The sequence below is a fragment of the Lemur catta genome, chromosome 5, assembly GCF_020740605.2.
Source record: "Lemur catta isolate mLemCat1 chromosome 5, mLemCat1.pri, whole genome shotgun sequence".
Classification (NCBI taxonomy): domain Eukaryota; kingdom Metazoa; phylum Chordata; class Mammalia; order Primates; family Lemuridae; genus Lemur; species Lemur catta.
The window spans coordinates 32,674,658-32,699,890 of NC_059132.1; the positions used below are offsets into that span (position 1 = coordinate 32,674,658).

At 43.4% G+C, this 25,233-nt stretch overlaps 1 protein-coding gene across 4 annotated transcripts in view; it reads left to right on the forward strand.

Moving 5' to 3' along the window:
* TAMM41 (TAM41 mitochondrial translocator assembly and maintenance homolog) overlaps window positions 1-23,822 on the forward strand; it is a 53,013-nt gene extending 29,191 nt beyond the window's left edge. Inside the window, exons 6-8 of one of the 4 annotated variants that reach the window (XM_045551453.1) lie at window positions 14,011-14,176; window positions 15,518-15,580; window positions 23,684-23,822. In XM_045551453.1, coding sequence (XP_045407409.1) covers window positions 14,011-14,176; window positions 15,518-15,580; window positions 23,684-23,760 — 306 coding nt within the window. In that variant the 3' untranslated portion in view covers window positions 23,761-23,822. The remainder of the gene's footprint in view (window positions 1-14,010; window positions 14,177-15,517; window positions 15,581-23,683) is intronic. The other 3 variants (XM_045551454.1, XM_045551456.1, XM_045551457.1) reach the window with 3 other exon arrangements.
* Window positions 23,823-25,233: the final 1,411 nt, after the last annotated feature.

Genomic DNA, 25,233 nt, shown 5'->3' on the forward strand with positions numbered 1-25,233 from the left:
CTGCTGCCTCTCTGTGGTGGATGCTGGCTGGAAGGCATTCACATATAACACAAAGATCTTCACACTTTGTGCCCACTCCCATGGGTCCATCTGCCTGGCTCTTCCCCTAAATTCCTTGTCCCCAGTCTCCTAATCTTTTTTCTTTCAGGCCCCTAGCCAACCAGTGAACCATTCTCCACTCCCCAGGCCATGGGTCTTCATATATTCTTAACTTGGGCCACTTCTTTTCCCATATGAAGTGGTTGACCAGCTGTACCATCCAACACATGCCCATGGAAGAATTTTCTCTCACCACTGTCTTTCAGGGGTGTCCCCGAGTGAGACGGTAATGCAGGTGCCATCCATTTTCCACTCTTACATACCAAACCACATCATCCGTGAAGCAAGTTTGTTCTTTATCCTCCTTCAAAAGCCAGTCACAAGGGAGCCTCCATGTAGCCATATGCATGAGCCAACAGAGAAGCACTGGAGCAACAGTAGTGCATATTACAGGGTCTCAGCTTCCTGTCTGTACAGCTCACTGTGCCCTAGCCTTGCTTGTGCTCAGTGCTGGTGTACCTCTTCTGTCTTGCAGTAGGTTGTTGTTGAGCCTGCCTGACCTTATGACTTGGTGAATCTCAGATCCCAGCTCACGATGGGCAATTCTTGATGCATGCTCATTTGATATGGCATGATCGGAAGGTCCATCTCTACCAGGGCCAAATATCTATCCATGAGCTGATTTCAAATTGTGTAGATGGCATGGCCTTGCTCTAGAACCCTAACAGTCACGTTGTGATTCTCATACTGGGGCTCACCATAGCTTCACATGGCTTCTTTTGATGCTGTAGATACTTTTAGAACCATAGAGTCTTCAGGGTTGTGTGTACCCCAAGTGACAGAGTTTATTACACTCCTGCTTGTTGCAGAGCTCTTTCTGCTCTGAGGCCCTCACAAAGCTATCATCCTTTCATCTCACTTAATAAATGGGTCTGAGCCTTATTCCCAAGCACAGGATATGCCACTTGCAGAACCTGAAGAGGGAGGCATGAGATGTAACCAGTTGACCTTTACTTTGGAGGGGATGTCCCACCATGCTCCAGACAACTTGACCCCTAAAAACTTCACTGATGTGGTAGGCTCCTGAAACGTCATAGGGTTTCTCTTAGCCCTCCTCCCCTCTGGAATGTATATATCTATATCAAGGTCTCCAATGTTCTTGCCCCTTATTGCTTACCAGGTGACAATAACAATATATCATTGTCATAGTAAACCAACGTGATGATATACAGAATGTCCAAATAGTCTAGTGTCCTTTGAATATCTTATGACAGAGGATGAGACACTTAACATAGCCCTGAGGCAAACGATAAGGTATACTGTTGTCTGTCACATACGAATGTGAGCTGCTTTTGATCCTCCTTCCTAATAGCAGGGGAAAAGAACACATTCACCAGATCTGTGGCCCCATCCACATACCGTTAGTTCTGTTGATCTCCTCCAGAAGATTTACTGCATCTGGCCCAGCAAATGCAATTGGGTTTCGACTTATTTGAGTTTGTGGTAGTTGATTGTAATCCCCAAGATCCGTTTGGTTTTTGTAAGGGCCGTACTTCATGGGGATGTCATGGGGCCCATAAACTCTGACTCTATATTTGTCAGGGTTCTCCATAAAAACAGAACCAACATTGTGTGTGTGTGTGTGTGTGTGTGTGTGTGTGTGTGTGTGTGTGTGTGTGTGTGTATAGAAAGAGAAGTGGGGGTTATTTTCAGGAATTGTCTAACTCAGTTGAGGGGGCAGGCAAGTTAGAAATACATAGGGCAGGCCAGCAGACTGGAGACTCAGAGAATTGATGTTGCTATCTTGAGTCTGAAGGCTGTCTAGAGGCAGAATTCCTTCTTTTTCAGGGGACCTTAGTTTTTTTTCTTAAGGCCTTCAACTGATTAGATAAGACCTACCCATATTATGGAGGGTAATCAGCTTTACTCAAAGTCTACTGATTTAAATGTTAATTACATCTAAAAAATACCTTCATAGCAACAGCTAGACTGGTGTTTGGCCAAGCAGCTAAGCCCAGTCACCTAGCCAAGTTGGCACTTAAAATTCACCACCATACCCCTTGATTCTTTAGATCTACACGAGGCGCTAATATCTGCCATTCCTCCTGGGATGTGATTTTATTTTTTTGTTTATTATTTTGGCCAGGGGAGAGAAAGGAAGCTTCAGAGGTTTCCATTTGATCTTCCACACTGTGATAGCTCCAAGATGCCATTTTAGGAGTCTGCTTTCTAGGACCACTCCTGATACCAGTTGTGTAAGCTAAGGATTGAGCACATTTGAAACAAAGGCCTCATCTGATCCTGTGGTGGCGCTGTGAGCAAATAGGCCTTCAGCGTTGTCCCAACTCAGGGTGAGGAGGCCAGGCCTTTGTGCTCTTGCATTTTCCAGTTATTGGATCCAGGCAGCTCACTTTGGTTGAGAACAATTTTGGGAGGGACCCTGGGAGAGGGACTCAGCCAACTGGCCCAGCAGCTAGTTTCTAGAATGAGTACCTTGGTCTTAAAGCACAGATCTGGGTGGTACACTACAGCATCTACTATCATGTGACCATATCTGCTTTTTTAAAAATATTCATGTATAATTCATATACCATGAAAATCGGTGGTTTTGGTGGCATATTCACAAAGTTATGTAACCATCACCACAATATAATTTTAGAGCAGTTCTATCAGTCCAAAAAGACACGCCACACCCACTAGCAGTCCCCAGCTGTTCTCTCCCCCCAGGCAACCACTAGTCAACTTTCTGTCTCTATGAACTTGGCTTTTCTGGACATTTCATATAAATAGAATCGTACAATGTATAATTTTTTCCATATCTGCTTTTTTGTTAATTGGCATATGATAGTTATATCCATATCTGCTTTTAAAATGCAATTTGACTTTCACAATTTAACTGAATACTTTCACTTTCATATCTTAATGAGAATTAAAGAGTAAGAAAAATTAGACAGAATTTACCCATTTATTTGATCATGTCACCTAGTATTTTGTCTTTACTCACATGCTTTTAAGTAAAAATTCCAGTGCATTCTTTTCCTCAAGATAGAGCAGTGGCGAATACCATTTACTAATTACTTGTGTTACTTAAGCCATTTTAGCATCTCTAAAATTCCTGGAAGTTTCATAGGTGAAGCATAACTATAAAATTATTTTGACTGGTCTCAACATGTGGCCCCAAAACATGAGTCTATCTGTAAATGTCATTTCTAGGATATTTTATGAAAATATTCATATTTTGTCATTTATGTGGCCAAAGCTAAGTAGAGGATGAACCCTATAAATTTAGAACCATCCTAGTGATAAATATCAAATATTTAGGATGAGATACCCCTCTACCTTTATTAGAACTACTAAATAATAGCATTTTCTTCTTTGCATAGATTTTATAAACAAAAGTAGAAAACCAGGTATTGGTATGTACTTAATAAATATTTGTTGAATAAAAACAGTGGTACAGTGAGTGAATTCTAATTTAGAAAGTTGGTCATACCTAGAAACTCTAAAAGTTAATATATTTATATGTCTATTTTATTTTATTTTTTATTTTATTTATTTATTTTTTTAAGACAGAGTCTCAGTGTGTTGCCCGGGCTAAAGTGCCATGGCATCAGCCTAGCTCACAGCAACCTCAAACTCCTGGGCTCAAACAATCCTCCTGCCTCAGCCTCCTGAGTAGCTGGGACTACAGGCATGTGCCACCATGCCCAGCTAATTTTTCTATATATATTTTTAGCTGTCCATATAATTTCTTTCTATTTTTAGTAGAGACGGGGTCTTACTCTTGCTCCGGCAGGTCTCGAACTCCTGAGCTCAAACGATCTGCCAGCCTTGGCCTCCCAGAGTGCTAGGATTACAGGCGTGAGCCACCGCTCCCAGCCTGTCTATTTTCTTATTACTGTTCTCTTAGTCGAAGTTAAACCTCAACATTCATTAGGTTACTAAGTATGAAGTGTCTGATTTCCTTAAGTGCTAAGTTTGACAGTTGTTATCTCTGACATTTCACTTTGACCCTTCTTGTTTTATTTTTATTGTGATGGTACATCCTCAGTCTCTTAAATGCACATTTTGGCTTGTGATTATGTTTCAAAAAAATTTTTAGAGCAATTTTTGTGAAACCGTGGATAAGTAAAAAATTCGTGTTATTTTCAAATATGAGTTCCATCGTGCAGTGTAGACAGCTGGAAATATCCATGAAGTGTTTGGGAAGGATGTGGCTAATGAACACACAGTACATGGATGGTTTGAAAAGTTCCGTTTTGGTGATTTTAATCTTGAAAATTAGCCACATGGGCAACCTGAGACGAAGGTGGATAATGATGAGCTGAAACCTGTAGTGGAAGTGAATCCATCTCAACCTTCCCATGAATTAGCAGCAAGGTTTGACGTTACTATTCCAACAATATTGGACCATTTGAAACAAATCAGCAAGGTAAAGAAGCTGGATAGTTGGGTTCCGTGTGAATTAAATGAGTGTCAGAAGAGAAATCATCTCAAGGTTTGCCTTTCTTTGCTGTCATGACATAAAGGCTAACCATTTCTATGCTATATTGTTATGTATGATGAGAAATGCATTTTTCATAGAAAAATAATCAAAAATTTATTTTTCCAAATGGTAGATAAGGACAAATATTTCTTTTTTTTTTTCCAGGATATTATGGGGGTACAAATGTTTGGGTTACATGAATTGCTTTTGTACAGTTTGAGTCAATGTTATGTGTGTCCATCACTCAGTGTGCATTGTATCCATTGGTGTGTGAATTTTCCCGTCCCTTCCTTCCCCCTCCCTCCTGCTTGATTTCTGTTGAATTTTACTAACATATGTGCATGTGAGTGTTGATCTATTAGGTCCAATTTAGTAGTGAGTACATGTGGTGTTTGTTTTTCCATTCTTGCCATATGTCACTTAAAAGGATGGTCTCCAGTTCTATCCAGGCTGTCACAAAAGGTATTAGTTCACTATTTTTTTATGGCTGAGTAATATTCAATGGTATGCATATACCACACTTTATTAATACACTCATGTATTGGTGGGCACTTGGGTTTCCATAACTTTGCGATTGTGACTTGTGCTGCTATAAACATTCTAATGCAAGTGTCTTTTTATAAAATGTCTTTTTTTCCTTTGGGTAAATACCCAGTAGTGGGGATTGCTGGACCAAATGGTAGGTCTACTTTTAGTTCTTTGAGGTATCTCCATACTACTTTCCATAGAGGTTGTACTAGTTTGCAGTCCCACCAACAGTGTATAAGCATTCCTTTCTCTCTGCATCCATGCCAGCATCTGTTGTTTTACAACTTTTTGATAAAAACCATTCTCAGTGGAGTTAGGTGACATCGCATTTTGGTTTTGATTTGCATTTACCTGATGATTAGACTTTGAGCATTTTTTCATATGTTTCTTGGCCATTAGTGTATCTTCTTTTGAAAAGCTTCTATTTACGTCTTTTGCCCACTTTTTAATGGGGTTGTTTGATATTTTCTTGCTAATTCACTTGAGTTCTTTGTAGATTCTGGTTATTGGCCTTTTATCAGATGTATAGCATGCAAATATTTTCTCTAATTCTGTAGGTTGTCTGTTCACTCTTGATTGTTTCCGTGGCTGTACAGAGCCTTTTAATTTAATCATGTCCCATTTATTTATTTTTGTTGTTGCTGTGATTGCCTTTGGGGTCTTCTTCATAAATTCTTTGCCTAGGCTGATATCTGTAAGAGTTTTTCCAACCTCTTCTTCTAGAATTCTTACTGTTTCGTGCCTTGGGTTTAAGTCTGTTATCCATTGTGAATTAATTTTTGTGAGTGGTGAGAGGTGCAGATCCTGTTTCAGTCTTCTACATATGGCTATCCAATTTTCCCAGCACTATTTATTGAATAGGTATTCTTTTCCCCAATATATGTTTTTGTCTGCTTTGTCAAAGATCAGTTGGAAATATGAGTATAGTTTTATATCTGGGTTCTCTGTTCTGATCCATTGGTCTATGTCTCTGTTCTTGTGCTGGTACCATGCTGTTTTGATTACTATAACCTTGTAGTATAGCTTGAAGTCTGGTGAGGTGAGGCCTCCGATTTGTTCTTTTTGCTTAAGGTTGCTTTGGCTATGGATTTTGCTTATGGTTGCTTTAGCTTTTCTGTTTTCCATATGAAGTGTAGCATTATTTTTTCTAGATCTACAAAAAATGATGTTGGTATTTTAATGGGCATTGCATTGAATCTGTAAATCACTGTAAACCACTGTAAATCACTGGGTAATATAGACATTTTAACAGTGTTGACTTTGCCTGTTCATAACCATGAGGTGTTTTTTCCATTTGTTTATATCCTCTGCAATTTCCTTCCTCAGTGTTTCATAGTTCTCCATGTAGAGTTCTTTTACCTCCTTGGTTAAATATGTTCCTAGGTATTTTATTTTCTTTGTTGCTATTGTGAAAGGTATTGAGTCTTTGATTTGACTCTCAGCTTGACTGTTGTTGGTATATAGGAATGCTACTGATTTGTGTGCATTGATTTTGTAACCTAAGACTTTGCTGAATTTATTTATCAAGTCTAGGAGTCTGTTGGCAGAATCTTTGGGGTTTTCTAGATATAAGATCATATTGTCAGCAAAGAGCAGTAGTTTGACCTCTTTTTTCCCCATTTAGATACCCTTGATTTCCTTCACTTGTCTGATTGCTCTGTCCAGGATTTCTAGCACTATGTGGAACAAAAGTGGTGACAGTGGGCAACCTTGTCTGGTTCCAGTTCTAAGCGGGAATGCTTTCAATTTTTCTCCATTCAGTATGATGTTGGTTGTGGGTTTGTCATATATGGCTTTTATGTTGAGGCATGTTCCATCTATGCCTATTTTGTTAAGAGTTGTTATCATAAAAGGGTGCTGAATTTTGTCAAATGTTTTTTCTGCATCTGTTGAGAGGATCATATATGGTCTTTGTTTGTGCATCTATTTACATGGTGAATCACATTTATAGATTTGCATATGTAGAACCATCCTTACTTCTCTGGGATGAAGCCCACTTGTTCATGATGGATTATTTTTTTGATGTGCAGCTGAATTTGGTTTGCTAGGATTTTATTGAGAACTTTTGTGTGTATGTTCTACAGGATATTGGTCTGTAATTTTCTTTTTTTGTTGTGTCTTTTCCTGGTTTTGGTATCAAGGTGATACTGGCTTCATAAAATGAGTTGTGGAGGATTCCTTCCTTCTTGATGTTATGGAATAATTTCTACATTATAGATACTAGTTCTTCTCTGAAGGTCTGGTAAAATTCCGGTGTGAAACCATCTGGTCTGAGACTTTTTTTGTTGGAAGATTTTTTTATTGCCGCTTCAATTTCAATACTTGATACTGGTCTGCTCAGGAATTCTATTTCTTCCTGATTGAGCTAGGGAGGCTGTGTCCTTCCAAGAATTTGTCCATTTCCTCTATGTTTTCAAGTTTGTGTGCATAGAGATTTTTATAATATTCCAAGATGATATTTTGTATTTCCATGGTATCAGTTGTGATTTCTTCTTTTTCATTTCTGATTGAGCTTACTAGAGTTCTTTCTTTTCTGCTTCTGGTTAATCTAGTGAGAGGCCTGTCAATTTTGTTTATCTTTTCAAAGAACCAATTTTTTCTTTCATTACTCTTCTGTATAATTCTTTTATTATCGATTTCATTTAGTTCTGCTCTGATCTTGGTTATTTCTTTTCTTCTGCTGAGTTGATTGGTTTGCTCTTCCTTTTCCAGTTCTTTGAGATGATTCATTAAATTGTGGATTTGTGATCTGTCTTTTCGATGTAGGCATTTTAGAGCTATGAATTTTCCTCTCAGTACTGCTTTAGCTATATCCCACAGATTTTGATAAATTGTGTCCCTTTTATCATTTGGTTCAAAGAATCTTTTGATTTCCATCTTAATTTTCACCTTGACCCAGCTGTCATTCAGCAGTAGGTTGTTTAGTTTCCATGACCTTGTGTAGAGTTGAATATTTCTGTTGGAGTTGATTTCTAATTTTATTCCACTGTGATCTGAGAAGATACATGGTATAATTTCTATTTTTTTTTAATTTTGTTGAGACATGTTTTGTGGCCTGGTACATAACCAATCTCAGAGAATATTCCATGAGCTGATGAGAAAAACATATATTTAGTGGCTTTGGGGTAGAATATTCTGTAAATGTCTGTTAGGCCCATTTGGTCTAGAGTTCCATGTAAGTCCATCGTGTCTTTGCTTACTTTCTGCTTCGAGGATCTGTCTCATTCTGTCAGTGGAGTGTTGAAGTCCCTGGCTATTGCAATGCTCCTGTTTATCAATTTGTTTAGATCAAGTAAGGGCCAGGCGTGGTGGCTCACACCTGTAATCCTAGCACCTGTGGGAGGCTGAGGCAGAAGAATTGCTTCAGCTCAGGAGTTCGAAACCAACCTGAGCAAGAGTGAGACCCCATCTCTACTAAAAATAGAAAAATTAGCCAGGCATCAGGGCATGTGCCTGTAGTCCCAGCTACCCGAGAGGCTGAGGCAAGAGGATCACTTGAGCTCAGGAGTTTGAGGCTGCAGTGAGCTATGATGACATCACTGCACCTCTGTACTCTACCCAGAAGAACAGAGTGAGACTCTGTCTCAAAAAAAAAAAAAAAGAAAGAAAGAAAGAAAAGAAAATTTAATAAAAGGAAAATAGATCAAGTAGGGTTTGCTTTATGAATCTGGACTCACCTGTGTTAGGTGTATAAATATTTCAGATTGTTATGCCTTCTTGTTGAATTGTTCCATTCAGTATTATATAATGACCATCTTTTTCTTTCTTTACTTTTGCTGATTTGAAGTCTGTCATCTGATGTGAGAAAGGCTACACCAGCTTTCTTTTGGTTTCTATTTGCATGGAATATTATTTTCCATCCCTTCACCTTGAGTCTGAATGAGTACTTGTGGGTTAGATGTGTTTGCTGGAGACAACAGATATGTGGCTTGTATTAATATTTTTTAATCCATTCAGCCAGCCTATGTCTCTTGAGTGGGCAGTTCAAGCCTTCATATTTATTGAAAGAATTGATAAGTGGGGTGGATTTTTGTTCATCATTTTGAGAACTTTATTGCTTTATTTTACCACTTGAGCCATTATAGTATATGGACTCTGAGCTTTAGCTTTTGGGTGATTTTACACCAATGGGTGACTGTTGTGCTGAGTCTTGTATAATGCAGTTCTGAGTACTTCCTGCAGAGCAGGTTTGGTCTTGACAAATTCTCTCAGTGTTTGCTTGTCTGAGAAAGTCTTTATTTCTCCCTCATATAAGAAACTTAATTTTGCATGATACAAAATTCTAGGCTGGCCATTATTCTGTTTGGGAAGACTGAGAATGGGGCCCCAGTCCTTTCTGGCTTGTAAAGTCTTAGTTGACAAGCGTGCAGTTAGTCTGATGGGTTTTCCTTTGTAAGTTACCTGTTGTTTTCACCTTACTGCTCTTAGAAGTGCCTCTTTCATGTTTACTTTGGCCAGTCTGATGACTGTTTGTCATGGTGATTGCTTCTTTGCAATGAATCTCCCAGGGGTCCTTTGAGCTTCTTGTACCTGGATATGTAGATTTCTGGCAAGACCAGGGAAGTTTTTCTCAATTGTTCCCTCAGATAGGTTTTCCAACAGTTGTGTATTTTCTCCTTTGCCCTCAGGGATGCCTATGATTCTTATGTTAGGCCTCTTTACACAATCCTATATTTCTTGTAGGTTTTGTTTATTCCTATTACTCCTCAGTTCTTTCTTTTTGACTCGGAGGTGTTGTCTTCAAGCTCCGAGGTTCTTTCTTCTTCCTGATGTAGCCTATTCTTAAGGCTTTCCACTGTGTTTTGTATTTCCTTGAATGAATTTTTCATTTCCAGAAGTTCTGTTTGATTTTTTTTTAATAATTTGATTTCCTTAGTACATTTTTCATTCATTTCCTGCATTGTTTTTGTGGTTTCTTTGTGTTGGATTTTTATTTTTTCTTGTATTTCACTAAACTTCCTTATAATCCATATTGAAAATTCTTCATCTGTCATTTCAGTCTTTTCGGTTTGGTTGCTATCAATTGGGAAGGAGTTGTTTTCTTTGGGGTGTGTCCTTTCCCTCTCATTTTTCATGTTTCCAGAGTTCTTTTGCTGATTCCTTCTCATCTGGCCTCTTGGTTGAGACCTGTGGGTGCTAGGCCTGGCTTACGGGCCTGTCTCTGAGTCCTCAAAGATCAATCCTTGAGTGTGCCTGGGAGAGGACTGCTGATCCTGAGTTTCCTATGGGGTGTTCTAGCCAGTTTGATGATCCTCTTGGGTTACCTCTGACCTGCTGTCTTTACCTCTTCCCAACAGTGTGTAGTGAGTTAGGTCCCCCACCTTAATCTTGGTAATGGTGGGTGGTACTTTTGATTATGAATTATCTGTTTCCTGTTTGCTTGAGTTTGGAGGCACTATGCTTAGCTATGGGGTTGTTCCCCCTGTCATTGATTGATGTTTGCATGGAGGAGCAAGCTGCCAAGAAGGTCTTTTGTGCCCATGGTAAGCTCTGGTTCCCCAGGTGGGGCATACGAATGCTTTAGGAGGGACCCTGTAGCTCCCAGAGGTTTGCTTGGTCTCTACTCCCCCTGAGTTGGGAGGAGGAGCAAGACAAATCATGGCTGGACTGTGGGAGCCTAAAAGGCTTTGCGAAGCCTTGGCGTGGCTCAGAAGTTGCTTTTCTGGCCACTAGGGGGAGGCTCTGGTAGGAGAGTCAGCACAGGCTCTCCTAACTGGGAGGGGGCCACATGCTTGTATGCTAAGGCACCAGGCTGGGTTCTTTCCACCGTTACCCAGTAGCAGTTTTTCTGTGGGGAGGGGTAGGCACTTCCCCAAATGGCCACTCCTTGGACCCCCTCACACCCTGTAAAATTGAGTCAGTAAATGTAAAGGGCATACAAATTGAGCTCCCTGTCAGTAGACGGCGCTTGCTGGAAGGAACAAGCTGCAGTGTTGTTTTTGGGTCCTATGACCACCTCCAGTCCCTCAGGAGAAGCACTTGAATGCCCCAGGTGGTGGGTGGGGCCCTGGAACTTCCAGGTGAGTCCTTATTCTCTGCCACAGCAGAAGCGAGTGAGGGAGTGAGCCTGCCCTCAAGCTCCACAAAACCTGGTAAAGTAGCTGTTTTTATAGGGGTCAAAGGTCTGCTCCCAGCTCCTGGGCAAAGCTGCCAGGGAGAGGCTGAAGTGGCCTCACCCAACCAGAAAGTCTGCCTGTGCAGGAGGGGCCATCTGAGATTCACAATCTGGCAGTCTGCAGTGGGCCTCGCTCCTCTCCTGCCTGCTTTGTTCCATGGTTCCCCCATGTCCCCCCCAAACATCTGCTGGCAGGAGCTCAAGCCAGTCAAGCTCCCCCATGACTATGCTGCAGGCTGGGAGGTTCCCCGCCCAGCATCCCAGCCTGAGCTGAGAGTGAGGCCCTTCCATTGGGGAAGGGGGGCCTCGGGAGCATGCTGCAACTAGGACCCACTCTGCACTCTCCCCCTAGGTCTGCCCACGTGGGCTCCCTCCCCTCCCAAGACCAAGAAGATCAATCCCAGACCATGCCAGGGAGAAGTGCTCTGGTCCCAAGTCACCCACTGGGTGCCTGAGCTGGATCGATGTCCCTCCACATTGGGGCATGCCCCACTCTGATGGAGCAACTTGGCAAGCAGCACTAGGGAGGGCCAGTGAGCAGGGAGCTCACAGACTGAGCGCCCCTCAGTCTGCTGTCAGGCCCCAAGAGGAAAGGCCTGAGCCCTACTCTCTGTCAATTGTCTCTCTCAGCAGCCCTGGGAGGGGAGGGGAGGGGGAAGAAAAGACCACTGTGGTGGTCTCCAGCCCTCTCTCTGGGAGGCAGTCTGCCCAGAATGTCCAGCCTCTAGTGTCACACAGATCATCCAGGACCCACTGGACTCCTGTGGCTCTTGCAGTCTGGACCAGAGTTGAGAACAAGCAAGATGAAACCTGAGGAGAACAAAGGCACACAGTGGGTAGAGAAGCAATATGGCACCTGCTGTCCCAGCTGGGGTCTGTGGGATGGGAAGCACCCCAGGGGACTGGGAGCCTGGTGCCCTGTCCACAGGAAGCTCCCAGCTCACTGGTGGCAGCAACCTCTGGGCTCGTGTGGGCAACAAGTCTCTCCAGCAGCTCAAGAACCCACCGACTGTCAGAGATGCGGGGGAGGGAGAAACAAACCTCTCCACCTACCCTTCTTTCTGACGCCAAGCCTCTTGGGGGTTGATCTTTGCCAATACCTTGCTCCTTCTTGTTCTGCACCGCAACTTCTCCCCGTGGAGTCTCCAGATGGTTCTGGCACACTTCCTTCAGACTCACATCCGATCTATGTTTTTTCTCTGTCATCTAAAACTTCTTGCTGACACGCTCTGGCAGCTGGTGTCTCAGGTCAGCTGTCTTGTCTCAAAAATGAATTCTCTTTGACAATTGCAAGCATTCAGCACAATGGCTGGACAAAGATGAAGTGCTAAAACACAGCCCAGAACCAAATATTCATCGAAACAAGCTAATGGTGTCTGTTTGGTGGTCCAGCACTGGTGTTAACCACTACAGCTTCATGAAACCTGGTCAGTCAGTTACATGGGATGTCTGCTGCAACAGATTGGACGAAATGATGAGAATGCTTGCGGTTAAGCAGCCGAGATTGGTCAATAGAGACAGGCCGGTTCTCTTACAAAACAATGCTCATCCACATGTCACACAAACAACGCTGCTCAAACTACAGCAGCTGGACCTGGAAACTCTCTGTCATGCATCGTATTCACCAGACCTTGCACCAACTGACTACCACTTCTTCCAGGCTTTGGTCCACTTCTTGCAAGGAAGACTATTCAGTTCTCAACAAGCTGTGGAAAACGCCTTTCGCAATTTCATCGCCACTCACTCTCCAGGCTTCACTGCTGGCATTAACAAGCTACCATTGAGATGGCAAAACTGTGTCAATAGTTTAGGCGCATACTTTGATTAATTGTACTGCTTCTTGTCTGAGATGTAATAAACTACACTTTTGATTCAAAATCGGACATTTCATATTTAATGACCTACTATTAAAAGAATACAAAACAGATTCTTACTTGGAAAATATTGTGCTGAGCTGTTGAGGGCAGCATTACTGGTTCTGCATTTGGTGCACAATGTTTACATGATGTTTTAAAAATTTAATTCCGTGAGGCAAAGTATATTAGACTGGGAGTTTGGAAAACTAGGTCTGGCCTCAGGTCTGTAGCTAACTTTTGATTCAGTAATTCCCAAGTAAGGTCTGATGCATAGTTTTATATATGTTTTATTTCTGTATTTATCTTTCAACAGCTTAACATATTTTAGAATACATTGGAAGCAGAAACCACTGGCGTAGCTTACTCCTATTTAAAAAATAATGACAACTAAGTTATATTGATTCGGTTATTCATTTCCTTATTCTACTAAAGTTTTTTGAGTACCTACTATATTTCAGGGGATTAAAAGTTAATAAATTAGTCTGTGTCACCAGTATATTCCTACAGTTTGTGAAATACAGCACGGTATGTAAAAGGCCCTAAGGGCAGGAGACACTAAATCAGATCCCATTCTCTGTTACTGGCTGTATGATCCTGGGCATGTTACTCAGTCCCCCCGCATTTAAAGTGGGGTAATATGAGTGCCTGGATTCGGTAGGACTTTGATGAATCTTAGCTATAGCCACACTTCCTTTGACTGTGGATTTAAGATGAACAGAAATTTTAAAACTGAAAGTCAGAAATGGATCTTTGAAAGAAGCTTGTAGAAATGGAATATTATAGGAAAAGAATAGTCCTTTTTGAAGGGACTTAGACTGCAAACCTACACGTTCAGTTTCAGAAAGGAGAGTCTCCTTAGCACACTGCCTAACCAGGGATGTGGATGCATGTCTGTTTGTGTGATTTTGAACAGAAGCTCTGTGTCTTGGGATATTTATAGAATTCAAAGCATTTCCATAGATGTCATCTTTTTTTTTTCCCCTCAGATAGATAAAAGCCCAGAAGGACAATTCACTCAGCTAATGACATTGCCCAAAACCTTACAGCAACAGATAAATCATATCATGGACCCTCCTGGGAAAAACCGAGATGTGGAAGAAACTCTATTCCAAGTTGCTCATGACCCGGACTGCGGAGATGCGGTGCGACTGGGTATGTTTGTGAGTTTGACTTTGAGGAAGTGCCGTCTACGGGGAAAAGCAGACTTCGTTTGGACTGAGATGAATATTATTTCTTCCTTCTTGCCTAGCGAGATTGAGAGAGAGAGTGCCTTTGGAAGAAGAAAGCACTAAAAATGTGGGGTTTTTCCAAATCTAAATTTGTACTTGTTTGAAGTACGGTAGTGGAAAGACTTCTGTTTTCAGATTCCTGGATCCTAAGTCACTGTCAAAGGGAGAAACAATGTTTCTTTTGGTTCTAAGAGCATAACTTCTAGAAGTTATTTAAAAGATGTGTCTGTGTTCTTTGTGGTGGTCTGAGAAAGAGATTGGTGGCATTTTTAATGCTTCTGTAACCTCGAGAACACAGCTTCCGTCAGCCAGCCCCACTGGGCGTGTCTCTCGCGGCCTTCGGCAAGTTCCCTCTGACCCAGCCGGGGCTCCAGCGCGTTTTGCCCAGCACCTCCCTAGAGTTTCTCACAAAACTGGACTCGATCTTCATAGACTCACTTCCCGTGGAGGTGCTAAAGGTAATTTACGAGGTCAGGCAGTAAAGAATGAATTATGAAATTGAGAATGACTCCCTCTCCCAAATGAGTATATTCTCCTGTTTTTATTTAGTAAATGTTTACTGAGCTCTGCCAGGGTGCCAGCCACCGTGCTAGATGTGATGTGACGATTTTGAACATGAAACTGCAGTTGAACATTAGCCATAATAAGCCGCTGGCCTCTCACTCCCTCACCTACCTGCACAGGTTTTCAGAGCGTATGTTTAGGTCACCAGCTTCCTATTCTGAAGACAGACCTGTAGGAGACACGCTGTTTGGAGGTGGGGGTTGGTTTTCACCTGAGCCTGGCAGCAGCGTGCGCTCTGCTATCTTCTACAGGAGATGGAAGACTCGAACCGTTGCTCCTCACGGGGGAATCCTGTGTGTGCCTTTTCAGAATGAAAGTTTTTCTCATAGATAAAAACATTTGGTTTTTTATCTTTTCACATCTTAAAATTGAAAACCAGAAGTGTTAAGCAGATTTAAAGTCATAAAATGGCCTTTGAGGGCTGCCTAGCCCCATGCTCCTTAGTTTAAGGGAAGGAGGCCCAGGCCCAGAGCGGCTCTTGCATTTGCTTGTGCTCACACAGCCGAGCGGCGCCAGGCTCCCGGCCCGCAGTCCTGACACCGTTTTCGCCGTCGCTGTGTGACACCAAGGCAGAGACAGATTTGCTGGTTTTACTGGCTGACTGGAAAGAATATTTAGTTTCAGATTTTGAAACTCTTAAGATGACTAACATCTGTTTTGGGTTTTTTGGTATCCTTTTTGTTTTTTTTTTTTCTCACAGGGCTTTCGGCAATCGTGAGACGTTCTAGTATAAGACAGAGTACCAAAGGCATTTTTACTGCTGGTAAGAACTCTAGAAAATCCAGGCGTAATGTACCTGCTGGATTGACTTGTTTGATGCTCTTGGTTAAACTGTGAGGCTTTGTATCTTTTAAGTACTTGCGAAATGCTGAGTTTTAACAGTCATAAACTAAGATACTGCAATAATATACGAACAGGCATAACAGCAGCATAATCTGGTAGTCTAACAAAATCAGACCCTCGAGGTACTGTTGGAAGTCTTTACTGCTCCTCTAAACTTTCTCAGTAACTCCTTGTGTGCTGAGTTTTTTCCTCCTATTTTTACATTTAGCGAATGCAAAGCATTGCAGAAACACATTACCTGGGCTCCCTTCCCTCTTCCCCTTCTTCAGACAGCTACTTCCAGCTCTCTTAGTGAGAGTTATTTTTGGTTTTGCTGCTATTTCTTTAAATAACTTTTTTTTTTTTTTTTTGAGACAGAGTCTCACTTTGTTGCCCAGGCTAGAATGAGTGCCGTGGCGTCAGCCTAGCTCACAGCAACCTCAGACTCCTCGGCTTAAGCGATCCTACTGCCTCAGCCTCCCAAGTAGCTGGGACTATAGGCATGCGCCACTATGCCCGGCTAATTTTTTCTATATAGATTTTTAGTTGGCCATATAATTTCTTTCTATTTTTAGTAGAGATGGGGTCTCGCCCTTGCTGAGGCTGGTCTCGAACTCCTGACCTTGAGCGATCCACCCGCCTCGGCCTCCCAGAGTGCTAGGATTACAGGCGTGAGCCACCGTGCCCGGCCTAAATAACTTTTTAATGTTCCTTCTCTACTTTTCAATTTTAGGCACCATGTATTGGCTTCTCCCTGTGGGGGGTTAGAATTCAACTCTTGTTCCCACCGTCACCCCATATCCTCACCCTCTCATCCCTCCATCTTCCTGTATAGTTTCTCCCCATTCTTTCCAACTTGGATATCCTTAAGCAGTTGGCTTTGCTAGTTCCATCTTCCTTCATGTAACCCTCTGTTGAACATCTCTCATGTGCTAGCCACTCAGGATGCAGAGGTGAACAAAATGCCATCCTGCCTTCCAGGGACTTACAATCTAGAAGGAAAGACAAATGTGCTAATGGAAACTTTCAATACAGGCGGAGAAATGGCACAGAGGTAACCCAAAAAAAGGCGTGACCTTTCAACCCAACTCTGATCCCTAGGTTAGGGAGCTGGTGTGGTCACACCTCTTAATGTCCTCAGCCCAGCTGCTTGGATACCCATCTGAGCATTTGGCCCCTAAGGACACAGTGTTGCCCTCCTGAATCTTTGGAAAGATTTAACAAAGATTCAGTAGCATTTGTGCCAAATCTACTGAAGTAAAAGCTTTCCTACCACTCAGGGGGTACATGGCTTTGCAATCCTAATTAAGATACTCATTTAATCTGTGTTTCTGCTGGTTTATCCTGGCAAGACTGAAGATGAGGTGCTTTTGTTTGCTTGTGTGATTCAGGCTGTTAATCTGTGGTTTGCATGATTGCCTCTCCCTTGCCATGGTCCTTCTCGGGTGAAGCTTGATTGTTTTCTTTGTTTTGTTTAAGATTTTTGGCTTCCCATGCTATAAGGAATTGTTAGCATTATTGTTAATTTTAGTTGTAATAATGGGTGTCATGGGTTTTTTTAAATCCCTTTTCTTTTAGACATACGTACTAAAATATTTCCAGATGAAATGATACGATGTGCAGGATTTGCTTCAAAATAAAACATGGTGAAGGGGAGTGTGTGAGGGGTTCGTGGCACAAGATTGGCCATGAGCTGCAAACCTGTTGAAGCTGGGTGAAGATACGTGGGGATACGTTATGCTCTTCTGCTTTTTAGAGTCTGAATTTTTCCCTAATAAATGATTTTAAAAGAGCCATCACCTCTCCATGCACACCTTCAACCTGCAGCGAGCCTTTGGTCCGCTGTCCGCGCGTTCTTTCCGTTCGCCAGCAGAGGGCAGTGGGTCCCAGAGCCGCAGTGCAGGTCTCCGTGTGGCCCACGGTGCCTCCTGGTTGCTTCCCTTTTGCTTCTAACGATGCCACGCTGGATTGTGCAAGTCCACGGTGACAGAAACCGTGCAGAGTGACGCACACCCCTTCAAATTCTGTGGCCTTATTTGCCTGATGCTCTGGCACCTCTGTTGATGGTGGTCCTGGGCTGTGACAAAGGCCACCTAGCGTAGTGCTGAGGTCACGGGTTAGACTGGAGTTCAGATTACAACTTGGGCAAGTTAACCTAATTTTTCTGGGTTTTAATTTCATAGGAAAATGATGCCTGCCTCACCAGATTGTGAAAATTTTATCTTAAGACATATAAAAGCACTGTGCCTGGTCTTTCCTCTTTTGGTCTCATTACCTAAAAGTTTCCTGACCTCTGTTTAACACAAGCCTCTTTACACTGTCATACTCAAATGGCACTAGACCCTCACCCGGGTCTCCAGGGGGAGTAGCCGAGCAGTGCTAGGCACTGAGTGGCTGGTTTACCTGTTTGTCTTTCCTCATGCTCACGGCGCCTTGTTCTTTACAAGTCCTTTCAGTCACAGCTGGTTTCTGTCTTTTGTTAGGTCCTTCTCTCTGAGATTTCCAAAATTCTGTTGCTGTTTAGTTTTTCAGCCAACTGACATATCACCTGCAGGATGAGAAAACTCCAGCGTATTTGGCTGGTTTGTCTTCCTTCATAGCCATTACCTCTCCTCCCCTGCGCAACCTCCTGCTCATAGCGCGTAAAGAGGAAGAGTCCGTCTTCCCCTTAGCCAGCGAATTCCTTTTAGTCACATTCAGTTAAGTTCAGGGAATCAGCTAACTGAAGGACCTCACCTTGGGGTCAGAAGATGTGGGTTTGAGGTTCTAGTTATTAATTTCTTCACTCTTACAACTTTAGTGTATGATTTAATCTCTTCTGGGAAGTAGTGGGGATACTAATACCCAACTCACAAGGTGTTCTGAGGCTTAAACCAGAGTATCCAGCTTATTACCTATCAGGTGCCTTATAAACCTGGAGGAGTCTGGAGCTCAGTCTCACTCTATTCCTAGAAAGATGGAAGCCAGGCGTCTGTAACCAGCTCCGAGGATTGCCCTTCCTAGTGAAGTCTGTTGGATCACATGGCAGTGTGTTCTCACGCAGTTGCCACACTGCCTTTGTTAGTTCCCTTGAAGTCCCCTGACCATCACATTAAACCCATGTCCAAATGTGAGTAGAGAGTTGCTTCCAAAGCCAAACACTTATTTTTCTTTTCCTTTAGCCTGGGAGCTGATTATTTAGAAAATCATCTGGACTTCTCTTAAACTGGTATTGTTGGTAGAATAACATAGTTCTCATCAGGGTAGCAGATGAGCCGGCGATGCCGCTGGTTCAGGGGTAGCCAAACACTGTAGCCTCCTGAAGCTCGTCTGCTCCTTGTCCTGTGGAGCGGCAGATGGCATCACATCTCAGACTCGTACCAAAGACCAGCTAAGCAAACTGTCATATTTTGAGCAGCAGCCTTTTATTATATAAAGTTTCTAACCTGATTGGAGAGAAGTAGGGCTGCCTGAGTACTCTGATGTGGGAACAGGTAGGTGAGAAAGGGGGCAATTTAGTGATGAGTGAGAGATAAGAGGGAGACAGACAAAGAAAGACCTTAAAAGCCAAGTGAAGGAATTCAGAGTTTCTTTAGAAGGCAAAGGGAAGCCACTGTAGGATTGTAGAAAGACCACTGTAGCTAGAGAATAGAGAAATTGCAGGGAGATAAAGCTATTGCTAGGGAGACCAGTTAGAGGTGGTTGCAGCCAGCCAGGTAAGGAATTACAGCAGCCTGGACCCAGCGTCAGGCTGGACAGACAGAAGAGACCCCAGCATATTTAGAAGGAAATGACTGGGTCTTGGGGACAGAAGGAGATGGGAAGTGAAGAAGAGGAGTCAGAACTAACTCCCAGGTTTCTGGCTTGGGAAGCAGTGGAACCATTGCCTGAGGGGAGGGAGGTTGGATGAGGATGATGAGTTTAATTTTTGAAATCTTGCTTTATTTTTGCCTACCTGACTTTCTGGTCAATCAGAATTAACTCTGAGGGCAAATACCTATTTACCTCTCTAGCTTCAAAAGATTCGACTGAATTAACAAGACAGGTTTAGTCTTGTTCCTTAAAAGATTCTGGCATGCCTAGTTGATCCTTACCCGCCAGTGCCTGGAACACAACAGAATGGCTTATTCATTACCCTCTGCTTCTAATTTCTTATAACTAAAGCATTTCCTCCAGTTTTTGGTACCTACATATTTAAATAAGAACATGTAAAAATGTTAAAGATTTTTCTGGTGATTTGCTTCTCACTTAAGCCTGAAGTTCTTAAAATAAGTTGTATTTCTGCTTCAGAAGAGATTTTCTTTGTAGATATGTCTAACTATAGTTGGAAATTAATTGGAAGAATGTTTTGGGGCTTACTGATTTTCTCTCTGAAAGGTCTGAAATACAAAATTATGGGACAATAGAAACATTTCACAGCCTAGTCAGATCTCTGTCTCACATTGTTTCCTGGAGAATTGCTTTTGTCAGTGGACCCGGCTGTTTCAGGTCACAGGGGAGTTTTTAGTCTTACGTGTGCATCAGCTTTGCTGTAGCTCACGTGAAACACGCTGGAAATCAGCCGAAGAAAAAACTTAGGAGCCATGTATTGAAGTAGATTTCTGTATGCTTCTAAAACAAAATTCTGGCTTTAGATGCTAACCAGAATTCATAATGACTAGCTTTACGTAAATAAGGATCTCCTCTAAAGAGGATGCATCTAAAGAGATGTTTCATCTTTATCCAGTAGGGAAGGGGCAAAAGATGATGATGTTGGTCAGACACAGAGTAAAGTTTCTCTCTTAGCAGGCTGTCTTCCCTAGAAGGGAACACATTCTAAAGGATTGTAGAGTGTGCAGAATTCCTAAATCACCATCCTTTTCTTTGGAAAGGAAGCAGAAATTAAGAGTAAGCTTCATGTAAGCCAAGTAGAATTCTGTGGATTGTGCACTCTGAGGGCAGAGACCAGAGCTGTGGTCATACCAGTATTCCCAAGAGTGAGCTCAGTGCCTTGCTTGTATACACTATTTCAGTGTGCGACTGAGCAAATGAAAGATTCTAAATCTTCTGGTAGTAGGAAATAGCTCCATATATACAGAAAAGTGAAAACAAATTGGTGACTTTTCATACAGTGAATACCTCGTGGACCTAGTGGAGAAATACAGCCGTGCTGGTCCCCTGGGGCCCCCCCACACCCACCGGGCACTGCTCCTCTGAGCAAGCGCTAGCCTGCCTCCCAGTGCCATGGTTCTTTTTTTGCCCATTTTTGAACTCACATAAATATGTGCTCTTTTGTGTCTTTCACTCCTCATAACATCCTTATAACATCAATGAGATTCATCATGTTGAGAATAGCAATAGTTCATTTATTCTCAGTGCGGCATTCTGTTATATGAATACCACAATGTATACATGCTACTATTGATGGATTCTTGGGTTGTTTCTAGCTTGGGACTGTTCAAGTGGTGCCGCTATGAATATTTTTGTACCTGTCTTTTAGTGAGTGTAGGTGTGCATTTCTGTCAGGTATATACTTCGGGGGTAGAATTCCTGGATCATGAAGCATGTGAATGTTCAGCTTTAGTGGATGCTACCAACCAATTGTCCACATTTACACTCTCACTAGCAAAGTTCCTCTTGCAGCACCTCCCTGGCCAATACTTGCTATTATGTGTCTTTTCCATTTCAGGCACTCTGGTAGGAGAGTAGTGGTATCATATTGGGGCTTTAATTTACATTTTCCTGATGACTAAGGAAGTTGAGCATTTTTCATATGTTTATGTATCCTCTTTTGTGAAGTGTCTATTCTAGTCTTTCGCTCATTTTTCTATTGAGTTGTCTGCCTTTTTCCTCCTGAATTCTCTAAGTAGTCTGGATACAAGTCCTTTGTTGGATGTATGTAATACAAAAATTCCCTCCCCTAGGAGTGTCATTTCACTCCCTTAGTGGTGTCTTCCGGTGAAAAGAAGCTCTTAATTTTACATAGTCCAGTTTATCCATTTGTTTTTTATAGTTAGTAGTTTTTTGTGTCCTGTTTAAGAAAGTTTTGCCTATTTCAAATTCATGAAGTTTAAGCCCTCCACCTTAGTTGAAATTAGAATATTCAGGCAAAAAGGGCCCTTTGTTCTAATCTGTTGGTTCTTAACCTTTTGCAAATCTGGGATCCTTGTGACAATCTGAGTAAAACTGTGGCCCCTGTGCACAGAGGTGGACAGATGCACACACGCAGTTTCCTGTGGTTTCAGGGAGTTCACAGACTGACGTTCAGGCCTGTCTGTGGGCCCTTGTTAGAGAACCCCTAACCTCATCTAACCCCGTCATCTTGTAGATGAAGAAGTTGAAGCCCGGGGAAGGGGAGTCACACTATCAGTTCATGGCCCTGTCTCTTTGACTCCTGTTCCAGTGTTCTCTCTAACAAAATTCCCTGTTGCAGCGTTTTGGAGAGTATCTTGCTGGCAGAGCCATCAAAAGGGGAGTGTTTTTAGTCAAGGGAAGTTTCTGCCCACTAGCACAAAAAAATGGCTACATGGTGACGCTCATCCAATTTATGTACTCACCTTAACTGTGTAAGCTCCAAGAGGTCTGTGACTCAGTTTTTTTAAGTTCTCATGGTTTGTGCATCTTCCCTCTAGCATGACTCAGTGCCCTGGGCTTGCCGTACTGAACCTTACCACGTGCAACTACCTATATTCTGCTTGGTTCTGGCTAGAATTTTCAAAAGCACCTTACGTAATTGAGTTTCCAGTGTCAATGCTCAAGTGGGTGAGGTTTCCAGAGTGATTGCTCCAGGGAGAAAATTAAAAGGGGCAGGGGCAGAGAAAGGAGCTCTGAGTTTCTCGACTAGATTGTGTCGGTTTGCAAGCAGTTAGCCAGTAGACCAGCCGAGCCAGAGTGTGTGGAAGTGTTCACTAACGATGTTACTGCGGCCCCACCACTGTCCGCAGTCGCCTCCACAACGGCTCTAAGTGTACTAGGCAGTTTGCAGGTCACAGGGCCAGATGTTTTCGAGAGATCACTCAAACCCCTGTGCTGGCCATGTCCAGAACGAATCGTGCGACCTCGTCGGCGTGCGTACCGAAGTGCATTGCCAGGGGTGTGCGTCTGACTCACGGCACAGAGCGCGGCTCACGGCTCACAGGGAAGAGGACTCTTCACGTCTTTCGGCCACACCCTGAAACGCAGACGGAATGATCTCACCCTCAATACAAAGGAAGTCAAATCCATAATAACATCCACAGACAGGATCCTATTAAATCTGACAAATAACATCCCGTTTATTTTATCTCATTTTACTTTTTTCTCCTAAGCCCCCAGAGAGCCTCTTCTCTGGTTTCATCCTGCTCTCCTGACCGAGTAGTCGGGGAGGGGAGTGAGAGGGCCGGCTATCTGAATGAGATGCATTTCTCCCATCATTTCAAAGGTGTTTACTGAGCACCTACCATGTACTGGGGATGCAGAGATGAATAGAGCATGGTCCCTGCCCTCAAGGAGCTCCCCGTCTAGGCAGAGGGACAGGTGAGTCAGCTGACAAGTAGCGTACAGTGTATCAGGTGAGCACAGGTGCTCTGGGACCAGCCTGGGAGTCCAGGAAGGCACTTCCTAGAGAAGAAATCTCCAAGGGGCTTCCGAGTCTACTAGGCAGAAGGTGATGGGAACGGCATTGGCCGTAGGCAGACCAGTGGCATCCACGGTGGCGTGGAAGCAGTTAGCTGGGGTGGTTGGAATCCAGGTGCTGGGAGAGAGGGTGGGGGCCAGGCATGCCCAGTGGCATACACAGTCTTAGTTTTGTCCTACCTTCCTCCTCCTTAAAAAGAGCTACTAAATTCAGAGGCTGCCACTGTGCTCGTAACTCAAAAGGTTCACTTATGTCAGTAACTTAGGTACCATTGACATCACTATCACTAAATCAGAAGGTGCCTCCACTGGAATCTTTCCCCCCACAGTGATCACAGTGACCTTCAATCACCTCCCACTCCCTGGGCTCCTCCAAAGACAAGGCTTTGGCCAGAACATCACTGAAACTCTGAGTGAGCATCCACTCAACAAGCCTCCGTTTTCTCACCCTTTCTTCTCTTCTCTTTTTTAGGCATGAAGAAGTCAATGATTTATAGTTCACTAAAACTGCACAAAATGTGGAAAGGGTGGCTGAGGAAAACATCCTGATTTTGCTGCTTTTGTATATGATATGTATAGATGAATAAAGTGTTTGATCATTTTTGACAAAACAGTGTTTGTTACTTTGACTCATTGCTTGAATTGAAGATACCCTGGTTTGTATAATACTTGATATTTGAAGTATCAAGACATTTACCCCCGTGGGACCCAGATATACATTAGAGGGCTAGCATGAGAAGAAAAGAATCCTCTCCATGTCCAAAACCATGTGGATCCTGCGGAACAGCGTCCCCTGTGGCCTGCATTCTGCAGGTACACGAGCAGTTCTAGACGTGCTTGTGACCATGCGGCCCGGGAGGATACAGGCCGGGACCGTGGCTCTGTCTGTCTGCATCGCTGTGTCCCTAGTTGCCGTCCCGTTCACTTGGTGGTGTTCCATAAAGGGCTTGCAAGTGTCCTATGCACATTTTCCTGGCTCTAGGCTTTTTACATTTCTTTGTTCTCCACGAAGGTACATGGCACGGTGACTTTGGGGAGAGGAGCCCAGTACCGACACCTTGCAGAGACTTCCCTATTGTAGCAGGACACGATTGGGCAACAGGAAACCCACCGCAGAGCGCCTTGGATGACAGAGGACAGATCCGTCCACCCATTTCCTTCCGTCTCCCTGCTGTCTGCCCGAGGCAGCTCTGGCATCGCGCTCAGGCTGGCCCTCAGGTAGGAGACCGCGGGCTGCACGCGTCCGCACGCGCATTTGGGGAGAAGGAAGATTCCTTCCTGTCAGAGGGCCTCTGAGAAAAGCAAGAAGGCTTTGCAACAGCCCCTGGCAAGCCTCTGTTTGGTTTCATGGGCCTCGATGGGGTGACATGCCCATCCCTCTGCCAGTAAGTGGCCAAAGGATGGAACTCAGGCTGCTGGGCTCAGGCCGGAGCCACTTACCCCACCCGGAGGGCAGCTTCCTTCCCCTCCCGCTCACGGGCTGCGGGGAAGGGGTGGACGCCTGCCTGGAAATTGAGGAGGAAGGGCTGTTGGGAAGAACGCCTGGCCCACCTCACAAGTCGCATCAATCCATTCAGTGGAACCTCGGCTTTTGTCTTTTCTGTCCTTCAGGTTGTCTCTGTTCACCTCACGCTCTGTATTTTGATTGTTCAGCACTCTGCCACAGGCCCTTAGGATCTCTTGTACATTTGAACAATATTTTCCTATTTATTTTTCTTACCTTTGGTTTCAGCTCATTCCAACCCAAATTGGGAGTTTCATAGTATAGTGAAGAGCACAGACCTAGGATTTGACCAAACTGAGTTGAATCTCATCTCCACTGTGGACCAGCTGTGTGACTCTGGGCAAGTTATTTGGCCTCTTTGAACAGTTCCACCACCTGTGAAGGGGAGAGAACATTCCAGACCTCCTGAGCTGCGCCAGTCCCGTGCACTGAAGTCCGTAAAGCCCTTAAGACAGTGCTTAGTCCGTAGCATCCAGTAAATGACTGTTGCCACTGCCGTTCCTTTGTATTATCATTTT